General features: G+C 40.8%; 2 protein-coding genes across 3 annotated transcripts in view; both read right to left on the bottom strand.

The window, feature by feature from the left end:
* GDA (guanine deaminase) overlaps positions 1-1,963 on the bottom strand; it is a 69,574-nt gene extending 67,611 nt beyond the window's left edge. For both annotated transcript variants that reach the window (XM_051789435.1, XM_051789437.1), the window contains exon 1: positions 1,527-1,963. The gene's annotated coding sequence lies outside the window, so the exon portion shown is untranslated. The remainder of the gene's footprint in view (positions 1-1,526) is intronic.
* Positions 1,964-2,064: 101 nt separating this feature from the next.
* CUNH9orf85 (chromosome unknown C9orf85 homolog) lies at positions 2,065-17,973 on the bottom strand. Its single transcript, XM_051789500.1, has 4 exons — positions 17,822-17,973; positions 5,072-5,178; positions 3,333-3,446; positions 2,065-2,521 (listed from the first exon to the last, which is right to left on the bottom strand). Exons 1-4 carry the CDS (start codon positions 17,921-17,923, stop codon positions 2,359-2,361), a joined length of 486 nt encoding a protein of 161 aa, XP_051645460.1. The 5' UTR covers positions 17,924-17,973; the 3' UTR covers positions 2,065-2,358.
* Positions 17,974-18,037: the final 64 nt, after the last annotated feature.

Below are 18,037 nucleotides of genomic sequence, written 5' to 3'. Positions count from 1 at the left end.
AGGACTATGTTTGGACATGAGAAGAGACGCCGGTGACCTGTCAGGAGACAGGATGGGGCGCGTGCACAGAAGCTAGAGACCAATTAGTGATGAGATACAGACGTGTGAACAAGAACACTTCAGCAATGACATATATTATATTAGCACGTGGACAGAGAAAAAGTAGATAAAAAGAACAAGTTTGTTTATAATAAAATCTTTTGCCTGCCAGCCTGCAGTCTGAGAGCATCATTTAGGCTGCCGTCACACAGCAAAGTTTCATCAGCTCTGGTATCAACTGCCTACCTAAGCTCCAGACAGAGCATTAGGTGTGTGACATGAGGATGCTGACTTCAGAGGACTTCCCGTGCTGTTTATATTCTGTTGCTACACGTGGCTTATTTGTGTGTGGCTCTGCTTACCCCTGGTACTGACAGGTTGCACCACTCCTTCGACAAGAGAGTACTTCCCCTAATTTTCTCATTATACAGGTCCTGCCAGTTCCATGACATGTTTTCCTATCATTTCAGGATTTCCTCTTACCTTCTGACAAAGGATTAGGCCATTATAGATTTTTCCAAGTGGAAGAACATTTCCCATACGCATGTCACTTTCAAAAGCCAAGCTTTTGGTGACATGGTTTCCCTTTCAGACAGATCCTTTCTGAAGCTAAATCCAGATTACTTATTAACTTCCCTCTACCCACCCCTCTACATGGTCATCTGCAGTGTGTGTATATGTGTGATATTTCCTGTTTACTCTGCCTTTGTTGAATAAAGTGGCAGGACAACAGATGTAACACCAAGCCAGATGTCACTGCTGCTCTGCTGGGAGGGTTTATCTGTCAATGCAACGTGACTTTCAGATTCAGTCACTTCTGAAAACACCTGACAACAACCTTTTCTGGTAGTAAGCAGAAAAGCTTACTGGTGTTTTGCAGCTTCACTGACTCTTCAGAACAAACATGGGGTGCCTATCCGTAGCCAAAGGATTAAGTTGCAGTATTTCCCTCATTCCAGGGCAGGGATGGGGAATAATCCCAGAGCTGAATTCCCCCACAGTGCACTTGAAAAAGGTAGCTTGGGAAGCAAATTTTTCCATACCCACTTGCAAATCAGACAAAGCACCAAAGCAGATGTGTAGCTACTATACAGTTAGTAAAGATGGTACAGCACATTGTCATAGGTTAATGCCTATATATTGTTAGTTGAATGTATATAGAGATAAGGCAGAAGAGAAGAAATCAAACCATCTTGAATCCAGTAAAACACAGTTACTGCAAATTCAGTTAAGTTCTTTGTAGAGCTTAATCTATGTTGGAATGACTCCTAGAGAGAATTGAAAACTGGGAAGGGAGTAACTGTATGATCATCATTCACAACACTAGACCTAGAGTCAAAGGAAGAGGAAGTGTGAAACCTGTTATGATGAATTCTAAGTAGTCTGCAGGTATTTTCTTTACAAAACATTGGTAGTAACAAGGTCACAAATCTGTAATCACAGAATCACCTAGGTTGGAAAAGACTTCTGAGATCATTGAGTCTTACCTGCGACCCAACACCCCTTGTCAACTAGACCATGGTACTAAGTGCCACATCCAGTCTCTTCTTAAATACCTCCAGAGGCGGTGAATCCACCACGTCCCTGGGGCATTCCAATGCCCAATCACCTCTTCTGTGAAGAAGTTCTTCCTAAGGTCCAACCTAAACCTCCCCTGGTGGAGCTTAAGACTGTGTCCTCTTGTCCTTTGCTAGTTATCTGGGAGAAGAGACTGACTTCCAGCTGGCTATGCATATTTATATACGGTAAATAAGCATTAACTGCTCATGAAATGGTGATAGCATTTAGACCCTCTTTTTTTTTTTTTCCCACAAAAAAGAGACAACAGGCTTAAGGGTAATGACCACTTGGTATTTTGACCCCATTTGGAAACTCATTGACAGAATTTTGCAAGTTCTTCCTTCAATAAGCCATTACATCTGGTTTAACTCTTTTTATGACGAGACTGTACTTATTCTAGACTTTCATGTAGCTTTCCAAGTGGCAATACAACAATCATGTAATATTGAATTTAGAACAACTACATGATTATACAAAGAGGCTTTATTTCAGAGAAACAGTAAGTTGTTATATGTATGCAATAACTAACTGTGCTTACAGATTCAATTTCTGAATCTTTTCACAAGAAATTCTACTCTTAATACAAAAAAATATTTATTTATACAAACCCCCCAAAAAACATCATAGTACAGAGTGCCAACATTTACATGTAAAGACCTTAGATGTCAAATCAGGTTTTCAGAGCAGTTTAAAAGTGGTTTACCACTTTTGATCGCATATAGTTTCTCATATAAACTCAACCTTTTAGATCTCTGTCCTTCAGAAGTTCATACTTTTAAATCGTTCTTTAAGCACATCGGAATCTTCATCACTATCTGTACTACTGAAGTTTGTATCAAAATCCAGCTCATCCTCCAATCCACTGCTCTCTTGGCTGGTTTTAGTAGTCTCCCTCTCAGTTCTGCCTTGTCCTTTGTCAATCCTGCAGAAAGCAAGATGGATGTTATCACCACCCACTTCTGGAATTTAAACAAGAATGGGATGGAAGATAGAATACTCTCCCAATATTTCATATCAGTATGGGATGAATGATGGCAGGAGGTGGGAAGAAGAAGGAGGAGGGGAACAATAACCTAAAGTTACTTTCACATTGAATAGCAAAGATATAGAACACAGTAAAGTACGTATTTTATACATCAAAAAGTATTTCATATGGAAGAGTCTGTGAAGGAAAAAAATAAATAAATTAACAGCTTGATCACCTAAGCAACTGCTGGACAGCTGTTGCTGTCCACAGTAAATTAAAGTGTTTTATGCATCATACTCAGTAAAGAGACAGTCAAAGAACAAAAACCCCCAAAGTCTAATAAATATACTGTGGTAACTGTGCTCAATATCAGTCCTTGTTTAGTTTTTCTGTTCACTAGTAACTGAATCACCAAGTGACAGACAAAATGCAAACAGTAAGTTGGCTTATGCATATTTTATGATGCTCTACACTAAAAGCTGTTTTGAAGTGCTTTGCTCTTAAGGAAGATGTGTAATTCACCCTTTGGTGTTAGAAGTCTTATCTGAGTACAACTTTTTTTGGCTCAGCCTCACTAACATCAATAAGCACTTCACCCCCAGTTTCATAAGAAGAAAGTGAGGAAATTTACTCCTGCTGATTCCTGTTAGAATTATTCAGAATATGGCGTAAAGTACAACAGCTTCTTGGCAATTTCCAAACAAGGTTTATTAAAAGGGGAAGAAACAGTGCAGTACTGAAACTATATAAACTATAAGGTACTTACGGAATTACTATTTCCTCTTCTTTTCCACATTTTGCACAGATTTCTAGTTTACTAGCACATGGCCGACAAATAATATGATAAGGATCTTTTACAGTCTTCTGGAGGCACTTCACACTGTGAAGAGAAAGAAAACATGATTAAAAAATATTGTGGACACATATCAAACATTCTGTGTTCAAACACAATACAGACATATTCTTCAAAAGAGGAACAACTTGTTTTATGCCAGTTTCAAGTAAAACAACCAGTGTTTCAACAAGTAGCACTATCAATATCATTGCCTTTTATCTCCCTCCTATACCTTTTTCAGGAAGAATTATTAAAACAAGAACTGAAAAAGAAACACTAAATCAAGAATTTTTATATTTGAAGTGACAAAAGAAAGGTTTCCATTCATCTCACTAGGTAGTTTTTATTTTTAAAGTTGCATAACTACTTCTTCTCGTTTAATGATAAAAGTAGAATACGGTATAAAAAGGTACATGGATTTTACAAATAAAAAGCTTTCAGTTCAAACGCTGCTCTTAAACTTATCAGCATAAACTGAGTCAGTGCTGGACTTTGTTTTCTATGAACACAAGCCTGCATGGAAAAGTATTCTCAACAAACCCAACCTAATTATGTAGAGGTTTTGGCCTATTCTTTTTCAAAATATGATAAAACCCTGTAGATTAAGCAATTTCCAAAATGTTATGGCTTAACATTGAGCTGATGTTTCTAAAGCCTTGTATCTTTGGAGAACATAACCCAGAACAATATACTCCATGTAATGCAGCTGTCTTAGAAGTCACTTCTTGGTTCTCATGCCCCCAAAAGTAAACGAACTGTAACAGCAACAATATTAATGACTTTTTAATCTAATGAAGGTAAAAATAAAATACATCATCTACTCAGGGAACTGCACAAATACATCTACAGAACCTCTTCAAGCAGTTCCTGAGTATTTCAGAAGAATGCAACACATGAACACTGAGCAAGCTACTGTGACAAACCTGGCTGCATCACACACCACAGCCCAGCTGTGGTTTCTCTGGGTTCAGTGTTTCACTGCTGAAACACCGGCTGTTCTGCTACCACAGGAGGGTAAGGACCTGAGCAAATAAGAAGTAAGCAGAGAGCATCTAGTTTGGAAAATTAAAATAATGTATAGGTTTGTGATAGGTTAAAATATTTATCATCTTTGTTATGCACTTATACAAAACCACGTAATACAGAACTGTGTGCAAACAATGCCAGCATTTTAATATTTAGGAAATTATAGTTTCTTACAGAAAAGGAGCAAACGTGCTAAGAGGTATTGAAATGCATGTATCGCAAACATTTGTGAAGTACAAAAGTTAAGAGGTGTGCAGATTCCTCTAGTACTGACTTGAAACAAGGACTTAGAAAATTGTGTTACAACAGGTCCAGTTTGAATTTTTATTCAGGAGGACACACTGCAAGTCTTGGAAATTTCCAGGTCCACAGTTCAACCATTTTTAACAGCAAAGAGGGAAGCAGTTGCTTTTCCTCTGTGTTTTCTATCCAAAAGTTTAAGGTAAAAGAATAATGAATTAGAAAATTAATTTTAATTCATTAATACAAATTTAAAATTTTTGATTGCTTATATATTGTCACTGCAGACTCCAAATTTTAGAAATGTTACATAGTAGCAGCTCCTTAAGTTTCCAAAACAAGAATATTTTCCAAAAGTTCAAAAACTACATGATCAGCAATTAACACAAAGTATCTTAACTCACCATTTTTTAGGTTTTGATAGTAGTTTGTACTTGCTGAATTTTACTCGCCACTCCAAGATACCTTTGCAATGCTGACATACACCATCATGAAGCTTAGCATTTATTTTCTAAGTAAATAAATAAAAACAAAAATACATTGAAGATTTCCTACTGTAATAAGTGTAATCTTGCTTAGAAAGCATTTCCATCAATCATATGATTAATACAGTATTTAGAAATATGTTTACTTGATCTTAACATTAATAATTTTACAAAACAGATTTAAGAATAAAAGAGCTTGGAAATATACCGTTTTTATCCAAAGAAGGCAACTCACAAGACTTAAGATTTAAGTTATTATTGCTCAAGTTATCACTATACTACATACTTCAAATAGCCTTAGGATTTTTTTCTCAGATAACAATAAAGTAGAATCCAAACACTATTTGCTGTCAAACCATTCAATCCCTCTCTAACCCTAACCTTCTTTTATGAAAAACTAATACATTTTTGCTCTCATGTAACTAAGATAGAATCCTCAAAATGGTCATTTAAACAACAGAGTATTTTCAACACAATCAAAATTTACCTTAAGATCTCCAAAACATTTTGTTTTACCTTGCTTAGAAATATAAAATGTCAATTTGCCAATACTATTTGTGCAAGAGAAGTTATTCTGAGATAGAAAGTAGTACCAAACCACACTGCCACCTTAAATAACAGGCAACATATACTTGTATGTTCAACATAGTTTTATTTCTCCTCTATCTAAGAATGACAGCAGTAACATTATCTATCGTATGGATGTTGTATTCATTCAGAAATTTAAAAAAGAAATTTCACAATTAAGAAATTGCATGTAATAAAAAATCATTGTGCCTTTTTTAGACTTAAAAATGGCTACCACACTAACATTACATTATTAAGATGGTCTAAACCACATCTACCTCTTAGAATACCTAAAATCCGTTCATTGGAACGGATTGTGTATTAATTTGGATTACAGTTCATGTTATTCTTTTTCAAATAAACCAAAAGTTCTATGAATATGAATATTCCATTGAGTATATTCTATGAATATAACATGTTCTGAAGTATTTTCCTGCTTTTATGACCCACAAGAGCTTCTCTCTACTCCACAAAGTTCTACTTCGATACATTAGACAAACAACAAGCCCGGTTTTAAAAATACAGTATCATATTCTATGTTTGTGGCAGAGAAAATGCTACTTCCAAGTGAGAGTATAATCTGGGACTTGTTTTCCATTGTCTCCATTTTTACTAAACTTCCACCATTTGGTAGGAGTTTTCCCATGGTGTGGTTAACTGAAGGTGTGGTGTACTCTGACAATTTCAGTTAAAATAAAACTATTTTCCAAATTATCAATTACAGACTTTGCACATTAGGAAATCAAAGAAACAAGGTTTTGCAGACTGCTTGAATATTGAATACAGAAAGGTGTGGTTCTGAGGTATCATGAATTACATTTTCCAAGAAACACAAACATTTGGCTAATGTACAAACTTTCTGAGACAAGAAAATAATCAGTAAGTTTTCAGCATCAGTAACTTCTCCCTGTTAGAGGGCTCACAGTTCAAACCACTGTGAGCACAGTGTTCAGTGTTTCAAAATTCATGCCATTCGAAGATAAGCCTTATTTTCAGTGCTTGACCAGCACTGAAATAAGGCTCCAGTAAGCTTCTATCAACCTGCAAATTAACCTGAACTTTCCAGTTTTCCCTCTCACTCGCCTGACTTGCACTGATTGGTAATGCAGGAGGGGGGACAGACACAAACACTGTAATTTGTATTTCCAGATGCTCTTTACTGTTTTCTGCTATTTTCTAGTATTGCTAGGGCAAAACCCAATGAATATCAAAAGACTGCAGTAGTTTAAGCTGAAGACAGACAGTTGTCTTTCCAAAGGCACTCCTGAAGGAAAACCACCTCATTTCCCACAACACATCCTGACACAATAGCTGCTGGCTGGGGCTGGAGCTACAGTACCAAGTGATGGAGAGACAGGCTCAGCCATGAGTAAGGCACTTGGAATGCAAGAGGCCAGGCTCAGGACTGCATGTGGCATATACAGTGTAGAAGAATGAAACAGAAACTACTTCACCTCTCATCTGAAGCAAAACCAAAGTTTGTCAAACAGGCAGCCTATGATAAATTCTGCTAAGCATCTGCTATAGAACAAGGAAATATGCAAAGCTATTATTAATGAAGATTTATAAAGCTATTCTCTTTCCCAATACGCTTACCATCTGGCTCCAGAATACACAACAATCACACAGTGATTTCTTTTTCTTTTTTTAATCAGGCTGAAACACTGGCCATCCTGAAAGCCCAAGATGGCAAGGACGGAGGAGCAGCATAGCAGGGCATAGGCAATCCAGGAGGTTCCTAGCATGCACTGATGACAACTTTCCAAGACTGAAGAGCCAATGAGAGGAGGTGCTATGCTGCACCTTGTTCTCACCAACAAGAAGGGGCTGGTGGGCAATGTGAAGTCCAGGGGCAGCCTGGGCTGCAGTGACCATGAAGAAGTGGAGTTTAAGATCCTTGGGTCAGTGAGGAGGGTGAGAGAAAGCTCACTGCCCTGGACTTCAGAGAGTAGTGTCTTCAAGGACCTCCTTGGTAGAGTGCTGTGGGATAGAACTCTAGAGGGAAGAGGGGTCCAAGAGAGCTCGATGATATTCAAGGATTGTCTCCTCTATTCTCAAGAGCAATGCATCCCTACGAAGAGGAAATCAAGGAAGAAAACCAGGAGGCCTGCATGGATGAACAAGCTCCTGGACAAACTTAAACATAAACAGGTAGCTCAGAGAGGGTGGAAGCAGGGAAAGGTAGCCTGAAAGGAATACACAGAAATTGTCCAAACAGCCAGGGAGATGGTTAGGAAAGCTAAAGCACTGGCAGAACTAAATCCGGCCAAGGATATCGAAGGTAACAAAAAAAAGGTCTTCTTTAGGTACATCAGCAGTAAAAGAAAGACTAGGGAAAATGTGGGTCCTCTCTGGAAGGATGCCGAAGACCTCATTACTCAGGACAAGAAGAAGGGATTTGGACTGCGGGATCAAGTGCACCCTCAGCAAGTTCTCCCATGACACCAAGCTGTGTGGCAGGTTCAACCCACTGGAGGGAAGGGATGTCATCCAGAGGGATCTGGACCGGCTTGAGAGGTGGGCCTGTGTGAACCTCGTGAAATTTAACTAGACCAAGTGCAAGGTGCTACACCTGGGTCAGAGCAATCCCAAGCACAAATATACGGTGGGTGGAGAGCAGCTCTGAGGAAAAGGACTGTGGGGTTGCTGGTGAATGAGAAGCTGGACATGAGCCAGCAATGTGTATTCACAGCCCAGGAAGTCAACTGTGTCCTGGGCTGCATCAAAAGCAGCGTGGCCAGTAGGTCAAGGGAGGTGATTCTGCCCCTCTGCTCCGCTCTTGTGAGACCCCATCTGGAGTACTGCGTCCAGCTCTGGGGTTCTCAACATAAGAAAGACATGAACAAGTCCAGAGATGACCACTAAGTTAATCACAGGGCTGGAACATCTCTCCTATGAAGACAGGGTGAGAGAGTTTGGCTGTTTAGCCTAGAGAAGGATCCATGGAGACCTCAGAGCACCTTCCAGTACGTAATGGGGTTATAAGAGAGGTAGAAGGGACTTTTTACAAGAGGATATAGTGACGTGACAAGGAGAAATTACTTCAAACTGAAAAAGAATAGGTTTAGATCAGATATTAGGAAAAATCTCTTTATTGTCAAGGTGGTGAGGCATTGGAACAGGTTGCCCAGAGAAGTTATAAATTCTCCATTTCTCAAAGTGTTTAAGGCTAGGTTGTATGGAGCTCTGAGCAACCTGGTCTAGTGGAAGGGATCCCTGCCCACGGCAGTGAGGGCAGAACTAGATGATCTTTAAGGTCCCTTTCAACCCAAACCATTCTATGAGTCTATAATTACATTTATGTGTGCCAAAAATCACATTTAGGGTCCTGATCAAGGCATAAATACACCTGGATTTTTCAACCTTGTTACCTGCAGGACCATAAATCTTACACAGCTACTCAAAGAAATCACATAGCATCTGCTCAGAAGGTAACAAACTGGAAGAAAGAAAGTTCTAATTTCCTCCTTCTAAAAGGCACACATACAGCCTCTTCCTCCCCCTCAGCAATTTCCTGCATTTTTTACTCAATGTTGACACTTCAAGTATGGGACAGTGTAGTTAATCATTGGCTTAGCACATCTGAATACAAGAGAGATTATGACTCTACAATCCCTCTACCAGACTGTTGGTTTAGAAAGTCAATAGAGAATGATGGATTGATGTAAAGCAGGCAATTACAGAGCTTAACCTTGACTTGTGTTTGTCTTTTACATTTATTTTGATCAGAAAAAAAAGCATGATATTTAAATGCAACTATTACTAAAACAAGTTGACAATTTACTGTGGTTTTTTACACTGAATACAATATTTTCTTTGACCAAAAAAAGGTAATATACCACTTCCAAAAGCAATGCAGACTAAAGAAGTTTAAAGAAAGCTGTCCCTAATGAAAGATTTCAATAAGCTGTTTTTTCGGATTTTTGAAATCACTAAAGAACATCTGAGAGTAAGTTCTCCTAACAAACTGGAAGATAAACTTTTCTGGTTTCTCAGTTCCCAGTCAGAATGGGGAAGTCACCAGTAAAATCAAAGAAACCCCTCTGCTGCTTACTTTTCCTATTAATAGTCACCTATTATCCTATTATATTTTGTATATTGTTTAAACTTTCATGTACTCATATTTTCTTCTTTTGCCCATTTGCTTGCTTTCCTTTAAGGGTGTAAAAAACCAACAATCACACAAACAGCTGCATAAGGCTTGTCAACTTCATTATTCCCCTCCAACTTTTCTACCCAGCTTTTACACCCAAATAGGAGGTAGTGCTTGTGGTCTGAAATTAATTTCTTGGTGTGAAAACTACTTCAACAGGTTAGATTATGTTTCTGTCACAGCAGTTTTTCTGGGATTTTCCTTATGCTCATTTCTCTGTTTTAGACAATAGTGCTCTCTTTGCCATACTTTGCTTCAATGACAAGTGCAACTCATCTAGTGCTTACAGTAGATCTATATATTCTCCAAAGAAATTACAGTTATGCAATACGTAAATAGACAGACATAAACAATCTTAACCTATGAAGTCACAAAATATTCCATGTGCACCCTATATACACACAGTTGTACATTAAGGAATCAACATCCTCTGCTCACAAAACCTAATAATAAAACACTTAACATCCTGCCAAAAGCAGTTCAGAATGTATTAAAGTAAACACATGCATCTACACCTACTAACTTGGCAAATAAAATAATCCCTAGCTTAAACTAGCATTAAAGCACTCACAAGCAAGGTGTAATGACAGGGTTTCAAAGAAGCTTCAGCATCTGTTTGTAAATTTCTAATTATATGTGAATCCATGAGTATTTTGATTTTCTCTATTGAAAGCAGACTCCTGCTATTGAGCACACATCAGTAGTCTATTCTGCTGTAAATGAATGTAATGTTAACGCCACCCACAAATTTTCTTGTCAGAAACACAGGTGACACTGGTTCAATCAACAAGGATGAATGCAGCACTTCCGAACAATTGCACTTCTCAGAGAAACAAAACTCCCCAGGATTTGCAGCACATCACTATAAGGCAGTTATAGCAGATCAGTGCAGACTAGCAAATGTGAAACTGAGATGGCAGATTTCAGGGTTCTAAGACATATTTCACCAGCTGAAATTAAGTCTCCCATAGAGCTTCACTTGCTCATATACTCTATCAGTGTTACTTGAAATTTCTTTTTCTACAGATACTTTCTCATCAAGTGTATTTCAAATTTTAATCAACACATGGATGTCTATATAGCATTTAAGGGAGAACTGGAAGGACTGTCAGTCAACTCTCAACACATAGCCCAGAAAGAATGGAAAACACACGAAGACAACCCCCCACACCCACACACACCATATACACCTTGTGCAACCACTCATTCCCTCTCTCACTCTCCCCACTACTTCCAAAGTTGAGTTAGAGTCCAGAACAGATGTTATATTTGCTCCTATTCTCCCTACATGAGAGGCTACAACCCAAGCCTGAAGGTACTTCTGAACACAGAATAACAGGGATAGCTAGAGAATAAACTTTAGCCTATCAAGCAACCATATGCTGCAGCAAGAGCATAAGTTAAAAACACTGCAATGCTGTTATCTGACAATTCCAGTTGGGCACTGGTTTATCTCTATCTCCCTTCTGTGCTTCAAGTCAGGATCACTGACTCAGCATCTAATCTATATTCACCTGCTCTGTTCCTACTGCCTTCCCACAGCCTCATCCACTGTCTCCAATAAGTTATTTATCCATATATCCAGCTGAAAATGTAGCGGACATCAACACAATGGTAAAGCTGAGGTACAGAGTTAAAAACAGTTGAAATTTAGGCAAATGTGGATTATCATCTGGGTTGTACTTAATGAAAGGAAAGAAATGGAGAAAAAAATCAGTCATCGAGGTGTAAATATGAATCACTTTGTGGTTTACCATCTTACTACAATGGAGTTTTAAATGTTCTCATTGAATGATACCTGTTTTCATTTCTGGAACTACTGCAGCTTTCATGATGAATTATGTAATGTGCTTTACATAAAATGCATAATCATACAACATAATGTATGATCCTCACCTCAGTACTCCAAAGAGCTGTTCTGGAATATACCATTTAAATCAAAAACCCATAAACAAATTCTAAGAGTCAATCACTAAGAACACAGTGTCTTACCCTGCCCTGGCTATTCATTCTTCAGCTCACTCTAAAATGCAAGCTTTCCCAGTACTATTGTAGCAAATACAGTAGAAAGGCCGTGTACTTTAACACAAGTGTGTTTCACTTCAACAAGCCTATTCCAGAGTAATGTTGTAGTAAAGACTAATCATTAGAGGAAAGATGGATCTTTTGCAAGTAACCAGATCTATGGCCTTTAAGATTAGAAATGGCCAAGGTCAGTGACAAAGAGCACAAAACCTTTCAGAAAACCACAAAACAACTGGATAACGACTGTCAGCAGAGAAAAGTCAAAATACTATTAGATCAGTTTCCTCTGCAGATACTGCTTCATCAAAAGAAGCAGCAATTACACTATAAATAACCACCTCAACTCCACACACTGTACAACCTGAAGTCACTGTAGTAAATATTCAATATTGGTAATTCAAAGGACAAATGCAGCAGGATCCAAATTTTAAGTTAATAAGCATTTTGTAGCCTTTAAAGATAGTATTGCATTGGACAGTGTGTAACAGTAGACAGGCCAAACACCAAAACAAAACGCATCTCTTCCCCCTACCACACACCTAACCTAACCTCAGGATAGGAAGCACCTTCTTAGGACACTTCTTCCCTGTGCTCAGCCCTCTCCATGAACTGGCAGGATCAGAAAGAAAAGAAATAATTTGCTTGAAACAGAAAGGAAAAAGATACAAATTGATGCCCACAGTAAACCTTGGTTACATTAAAAAATTACATTTATAGGAGTGCACGGTATTTTGTTCTATAGGATATAAAATATTTTAAAAGGGAAGAAAAACAGCCATGTGGGTATTAAAGTCACAAAACTGATGTCAGAATTCAGTTTCTCTTAAAAGACTTTTCTGATAGACCAACTCTCGAGGATATTTTTGTGTATGTATGTCACGGCTGGGCTTCGCAAACGAGGATTTGGGAAAGGCTCTACCCACATTTGCTACAAGTGCGCTGGTGGCTAGTGAGGCCAATATGAGATAGAAAAGTTTGGTTGCAAAAGGCACAGCAGAAAAACTCCTTAGGTGACATGATTCTTTCTGTGTTGTCTTTTCTCCTCGAGAGTGATCCTGTGTGCGTTTAAGTGTTATAGATGGTGTGTCTCCAGACTCCCGACTGGAGGCCAGAGAAGACCAGTTATGATGATCAAGATGGCCAAGGCTGAGATGTTGTTTCAGGGAGTCCTTGTATCTTCTCTTTGGGGCTCCTCTCTTGCAGCAGCCAGTGGTAAGTTCACCACAAAGCAAGATCTTAGGGAGGCAGTGGTCCTTCATCCTGGAGACGTGCCCTGCCCAGCACAGCTGTGTTCTCATCAACATGGCCTCAATGCTTGTTCTAGAACAGACGTATTAGTCACATAATCTGACCAGTGGATGTTTAGGATTGTACAGAGACAGCGCTGATGGAAGCGTTCTAGGAGTCACAGGTGGTGGCGGTAAATGCCCCGTGATTCAGAACCATATAAGAGAATAGACAGCACTATGGCTCTGTAAACACTGATCTTTGTACTTTTCTTCAAGTGTTTATTTCACCAAACTCTTTTATGGAGTTTTCCAAAAGCACTATACGCCTTTGTTAACCTATTGTCTATCTCTCAGTCAATCTTAGCGTACAAGGAGATGAGGCTGCCTAGGTAATTAGACTGCTGGACTGATTTGAGCTCTGATTCGCCAATGGTGATATGGGGATGATGGAAGACTTCCTGAGGTGCCGGTTGATAGAGAACCTCTGTCTTCTTTAAGCTGACTTCCAGCCCAAAGAGCTTAGCAGCATCTGCAAAGCAGGATGTTAAACACTGCAGAGCTGCTTCTGTGTGGGCAACAAGGGCGGTGTCATCAGCGCAAAGCCGCTCCTGGAAAAGATGGTTTAAGGTCTTGGCATGGGCCTTCAGTCGCCTTAGGTTGAAAAGGCTTCCATCAGTACGGTATCGAATGTAGATACCATCTTCTTCATCGAGGTCTGCTGTGGCCCTTTGGAGCATCATGCTGAAAAAGATTGTGAATAGGGTTGGTGCAAGAATGCAGCCTTGTTTCACACCACTGGTTATTAGAAAGGGCTCAGAAAGTGTATCGCCATATCTGACTTGGCCGTGTTGATCCTCATTAAGTGAGATGATCATTTTAAGGAACTTGGGAGGACAACCTAAACGTTCCAAAATCTGCCATAGACCTTTTCTGCTCACAGTATCAAAAGCCTTGGTAAGGTCAACAAAAGTTGCATAGAGACCTTTGTTCTGTTCCCTACACTTCTCTTGCAGTTGTCTGAGAACAAACACCATGTCTTGTGGTACTCCTGTTGGCTCTGAAACCACGTTGGCTTTCAGGTAGAATTCCTTCTGCTATAGTGGGTATTAGTCTGTTCAAAAGTATTCTTGCCAGGATTTTGCCAGCAATGGAGAGCAGAGTAATACCACGGTAATTTGAACAGTCTGATTTATCTCCTTTCTTCTTACACAAAGTGATGATGACTGCATTACAAAGGTCTGATGGTAGTTCACCTAGTTCCCAACAGCACACCACAAACTCGTGAAATTTAGCATGGAGTGCAAGGCCCCCATGTTTCCAGACTTCGGGTGGAATTCCATCAACCCCAGCTGCCTTGCCAGTTTTCACCTGCTGTATGGCCTTAAGAGTTTCTCCCATAGTAGGGGCAGTGTCCAATTCATTCTTCACCGGTTGTTGTGTGATGGACTGAATTGCTGAGTCTTGAACTACACGGCTAGTACTGAAAAGTCTGAAAGTGTTCAGACCATCAATTCAGAATGGAGATTTTATCTGTTAGAAGCATTTGACCATCTGCACTGAGTAGAGGGCTTTGGACCTGGTATGTAGGCCCGTATGCTGTTTTCAGGGCCTCATAGAATCCTCTGTGATCACCTGTATCAGCGCATAACTGAATTTTTCCTGCTAGATTGACCCACCACTTGTTCTGGATGCCACGGAGTTTCTGTTGGAGCTTGCTGCATGCAAGACGAAAGGTTGCTTTTCTTACATGACAAGATGGCTGAGCAAGGTGTGCTTGGTGAGCAGATCTCTTTTTCCTCAACAATTCCTGGATCTCTTGATTGTTTTCATCAAACCAGTCCTTTTTCTTCTTGTAGGAGAACCCTAAGGATTCTTCAGAGGACTGCAGGATGCTATTTTTAATAGGTTGCCAAAGTGTTTCAGGAGAGGGATCTATAGAATGATTTTCAAGCCTAGTTTGAAGATTTGCCTGGAATCTGTCTCTCACTGTGGCTGTTTGAAGATTGTTAACTTGGAGTCTCCTCCTTGGAATACCGCCCCTTATAGGTCTGAACTTAAGGCTGAAGTTAAATTTACAATGCACAGGGCGATGATCTCTTTGGCATTCTGCACTGGGCATCACGTGGGTATGATGGACATCGCAGACATCTCTCTGTCGCACCAAGACATAATCAGTGAGGTGCCAATGCTTAGATCTGGGATGCATCCAGGTTGTCTTCAGACTATTTTTCTGCTGAAAGATAGTGTTGGTGATGGTGAGCTGTTGCTCCGCACAGAATTCCAGCAGAAGGCGACCATTATCATTGCAGTTTCCAACACCATGCTTGCCTAAAACTCCTTTCCAGGCTTCAAAGTTCTTTCCTACTCTGGCATTGAAATCACCAAGGATAATGATCTTATCATCTGCGGGAATCTTTTGGGTAAGGCGGCACAGGTCAGTAAAAAATTTATCTTTTTTGGCAGGGTCAGCTTGGAGAGTTGAGGCACATATACTAAAGAGGACAACGTGTTGCTTGTTGTGTAGTGGGAGGTGCAGGACATAATGCCATCAGAATGACCTGTCGGCAGATTTTCAAGTTTAGGAACAATGGAGTTTTTAATCATGAAGCCAACTCTGAAAGATGCCTTTCAGTTTTGGGTTTACCTGACCAAAAGAGAGTATAACTGGCACCATGTTCTCTAAGGCTGCCTTCCTCATGGAGACAAACCTCATTGAGAGTAGCAATGTTCATGTTGAGTTGTGACAGTTCATGGGCGATTAGGGCAGAAAGGCGCTCAGGACGACCACCATCTGCAGTATCAAGCATGGTTCTAATGTTCCAGCATGCGAGTGTCAATTTGGGTACACCTTTGAAGGCAGGTGTATGCCTTTGTTTCTTAGACTTTGTTTGACCGCATCAGAAATGCCCGTTGGCCATGGTTAACCAACTGGGTGAAGGGTGGCTTTGGTTAGGCCACCTTTTCTAGGCCCCTCTCTGTGTGGAGCAAGCAGTGCTCTCCTTGAAAAAGGCTGCTTGGTCATTCAGGATGCTGCCCAAAGAGACTGTCATCTCTGGGGTCAGTCTCAGGCGACCAATGTCCTGAACCTCCTGCATGCAGGGTTGGGTCTGTGGCTTCCAGTGCACCTTTCACCTGCCATTTCGACCTTCACCTCTTGCTACAGGGCTTTAAAAATGTGGATATCACTCTCGAGCCTGCACAGTGGATTTTTTAGGTGAGACGCAGCAAGCACAGAACAGGACCCACCCTTGAATCCTAAAGTTCATGTGCCAGGGCCTAGTGAGCTTGGATGGTGACAGTGAGGTCCTTAGGATGTAGGTTTAATTAGAGTATCCTTCTCTTGGATGGATGGCCTTACAGGGCTAAGAGAGCTCCATCTGCCTGGGTTTGGAATTAGAGTTGTCCTCCTAGGATGACTGCCTGAAGGTGTGTGTGCATGTAGCCTGACAGGAAAACACTCTCCTATCAGAGTTCATGCAGTGAATCACTCAATAAATAATACTGTCACTGCTTAGAGTCCCAGGAAAGCAGCCCGTTGAACCTGCAGAACTAGTTCTACAACATCTAAACGAACAACCAAAACAAACACACACAAAACCCAAATCTCCCTTTTTGGTGTCATGGCTTTAACCTACTACTTTCTTCCCCTTTTTACAGCCCAGTAAGGTTCAGTTAAAGGAACACTGACATGACAGCAATAGCACCAGATAAGTCTCTTCTAGAATGCTCATTTCTATTTTGTCTCATTCACCTTTCCAGTTTACCTTGTAAGAGGAAACACCCCCTCTCAGTCACACTACTTGTCTTCATACCCTCCCACAGTGCTAGTATGTTACCACAACTACAAGCATGAGTGTGTTCCAAGAATATATTGTAAAACATTTCCGCTTCCTTGCTTAGAAACAAAATACACAAAATAGTCTTCTGTAACAACAGTGCAAAGATATCAAACCATGGTAACGCGTGGGAAAAGCACTGACAGAATAGCTTCTTATGTAACTAATCAGAAAAGATGCTTCAGGGTTTTTTTAAGAAATTAAAGCAAACGTGAGTCAGTTTAAAGTCTCAAAAGTATACTAAGTGAAGCTCAAGATTTATATCGATGATGGGGGAGTTGTTCAAACTAAACAACTCCTGTTCAAATCTGAAAACTTCAAGATCCCTGAAGTATGACCATATAGTTACAAAGTTTGAGAAGTCCAAGCACCTTTCAGGAACTCACATGGATAACACCGCATGGAACGTTTAATTACTGCACTCACTGCACAAATGTGCTTTTTTTCAGTCTTCCTCTTAATAATTCTTTGGCTTAACGAGGTACTTTCATGTCACAAATATGATTCAAGTTTCACACCACACATCTGTGACAGCTTACTCAAGCGCCTTGTTCCGATCACTCCCTTAGCACCACTGTGTCTGGTTTGGGCAGGCCAGGGTGAAAGGTATCTCCAACACTAACGAAGAGGTGCCTCGGCTTCCACTGCCCCGTGACTTCGTCTGCAATCCCGAAGTTTTCCAGGACCCGGCACAGACCTCACAGGGGCAGGCCGTGGCTTCACAGGCCTCAGAGGGCCCTGTTCATAGTGTCGGCACCAAACCCTTTCCACCGCTCCGCCCTCAGGCGCTCCGCCGCCTCCGGAGGGGTCCCTTCTCCCGCTGGGACCTCTCCACACCCCTTGGGCCGCCCCCGCCTACCTTGAGCCGGGTGCTCGTGTCGTACTTGTCGTTCCTAAAGGCGCGGGCGTTCTGGTGGCGCTGGGGCCGCGTGCGGGACACGTTCCCCCGCTCCGAGCTCATTCCCGGCCGATCCCCTGCCCCGGAACCGCCCCGCGGCCCCGGCGCTCGCACACGCCGCCGCCTCCCCCCGCGCTCAGGCGGAGCCTCCTCGGCCGGGCAGCGCTGCGGCTGCGC

Source organism: Manacus candei, unplaced genomic scaffold, assembly GCF_025592945.1.
Source record: "Manacus candei isolate 608988 ecotype Guabito, Panama unplaced genomic scaffold, ASM2559294v1 h1tg000027l, whole genome shotgun sequence".
NCBI lineage: Eukaryota > Metazoa > Chordata > Aves > Passeriformes > Pipridae > Manacus > Manacus candei.
Note: the sequence above shows the minus strand (reverse complement) of the source record. Positions and strands in the feature narration are given on the sequence as shown.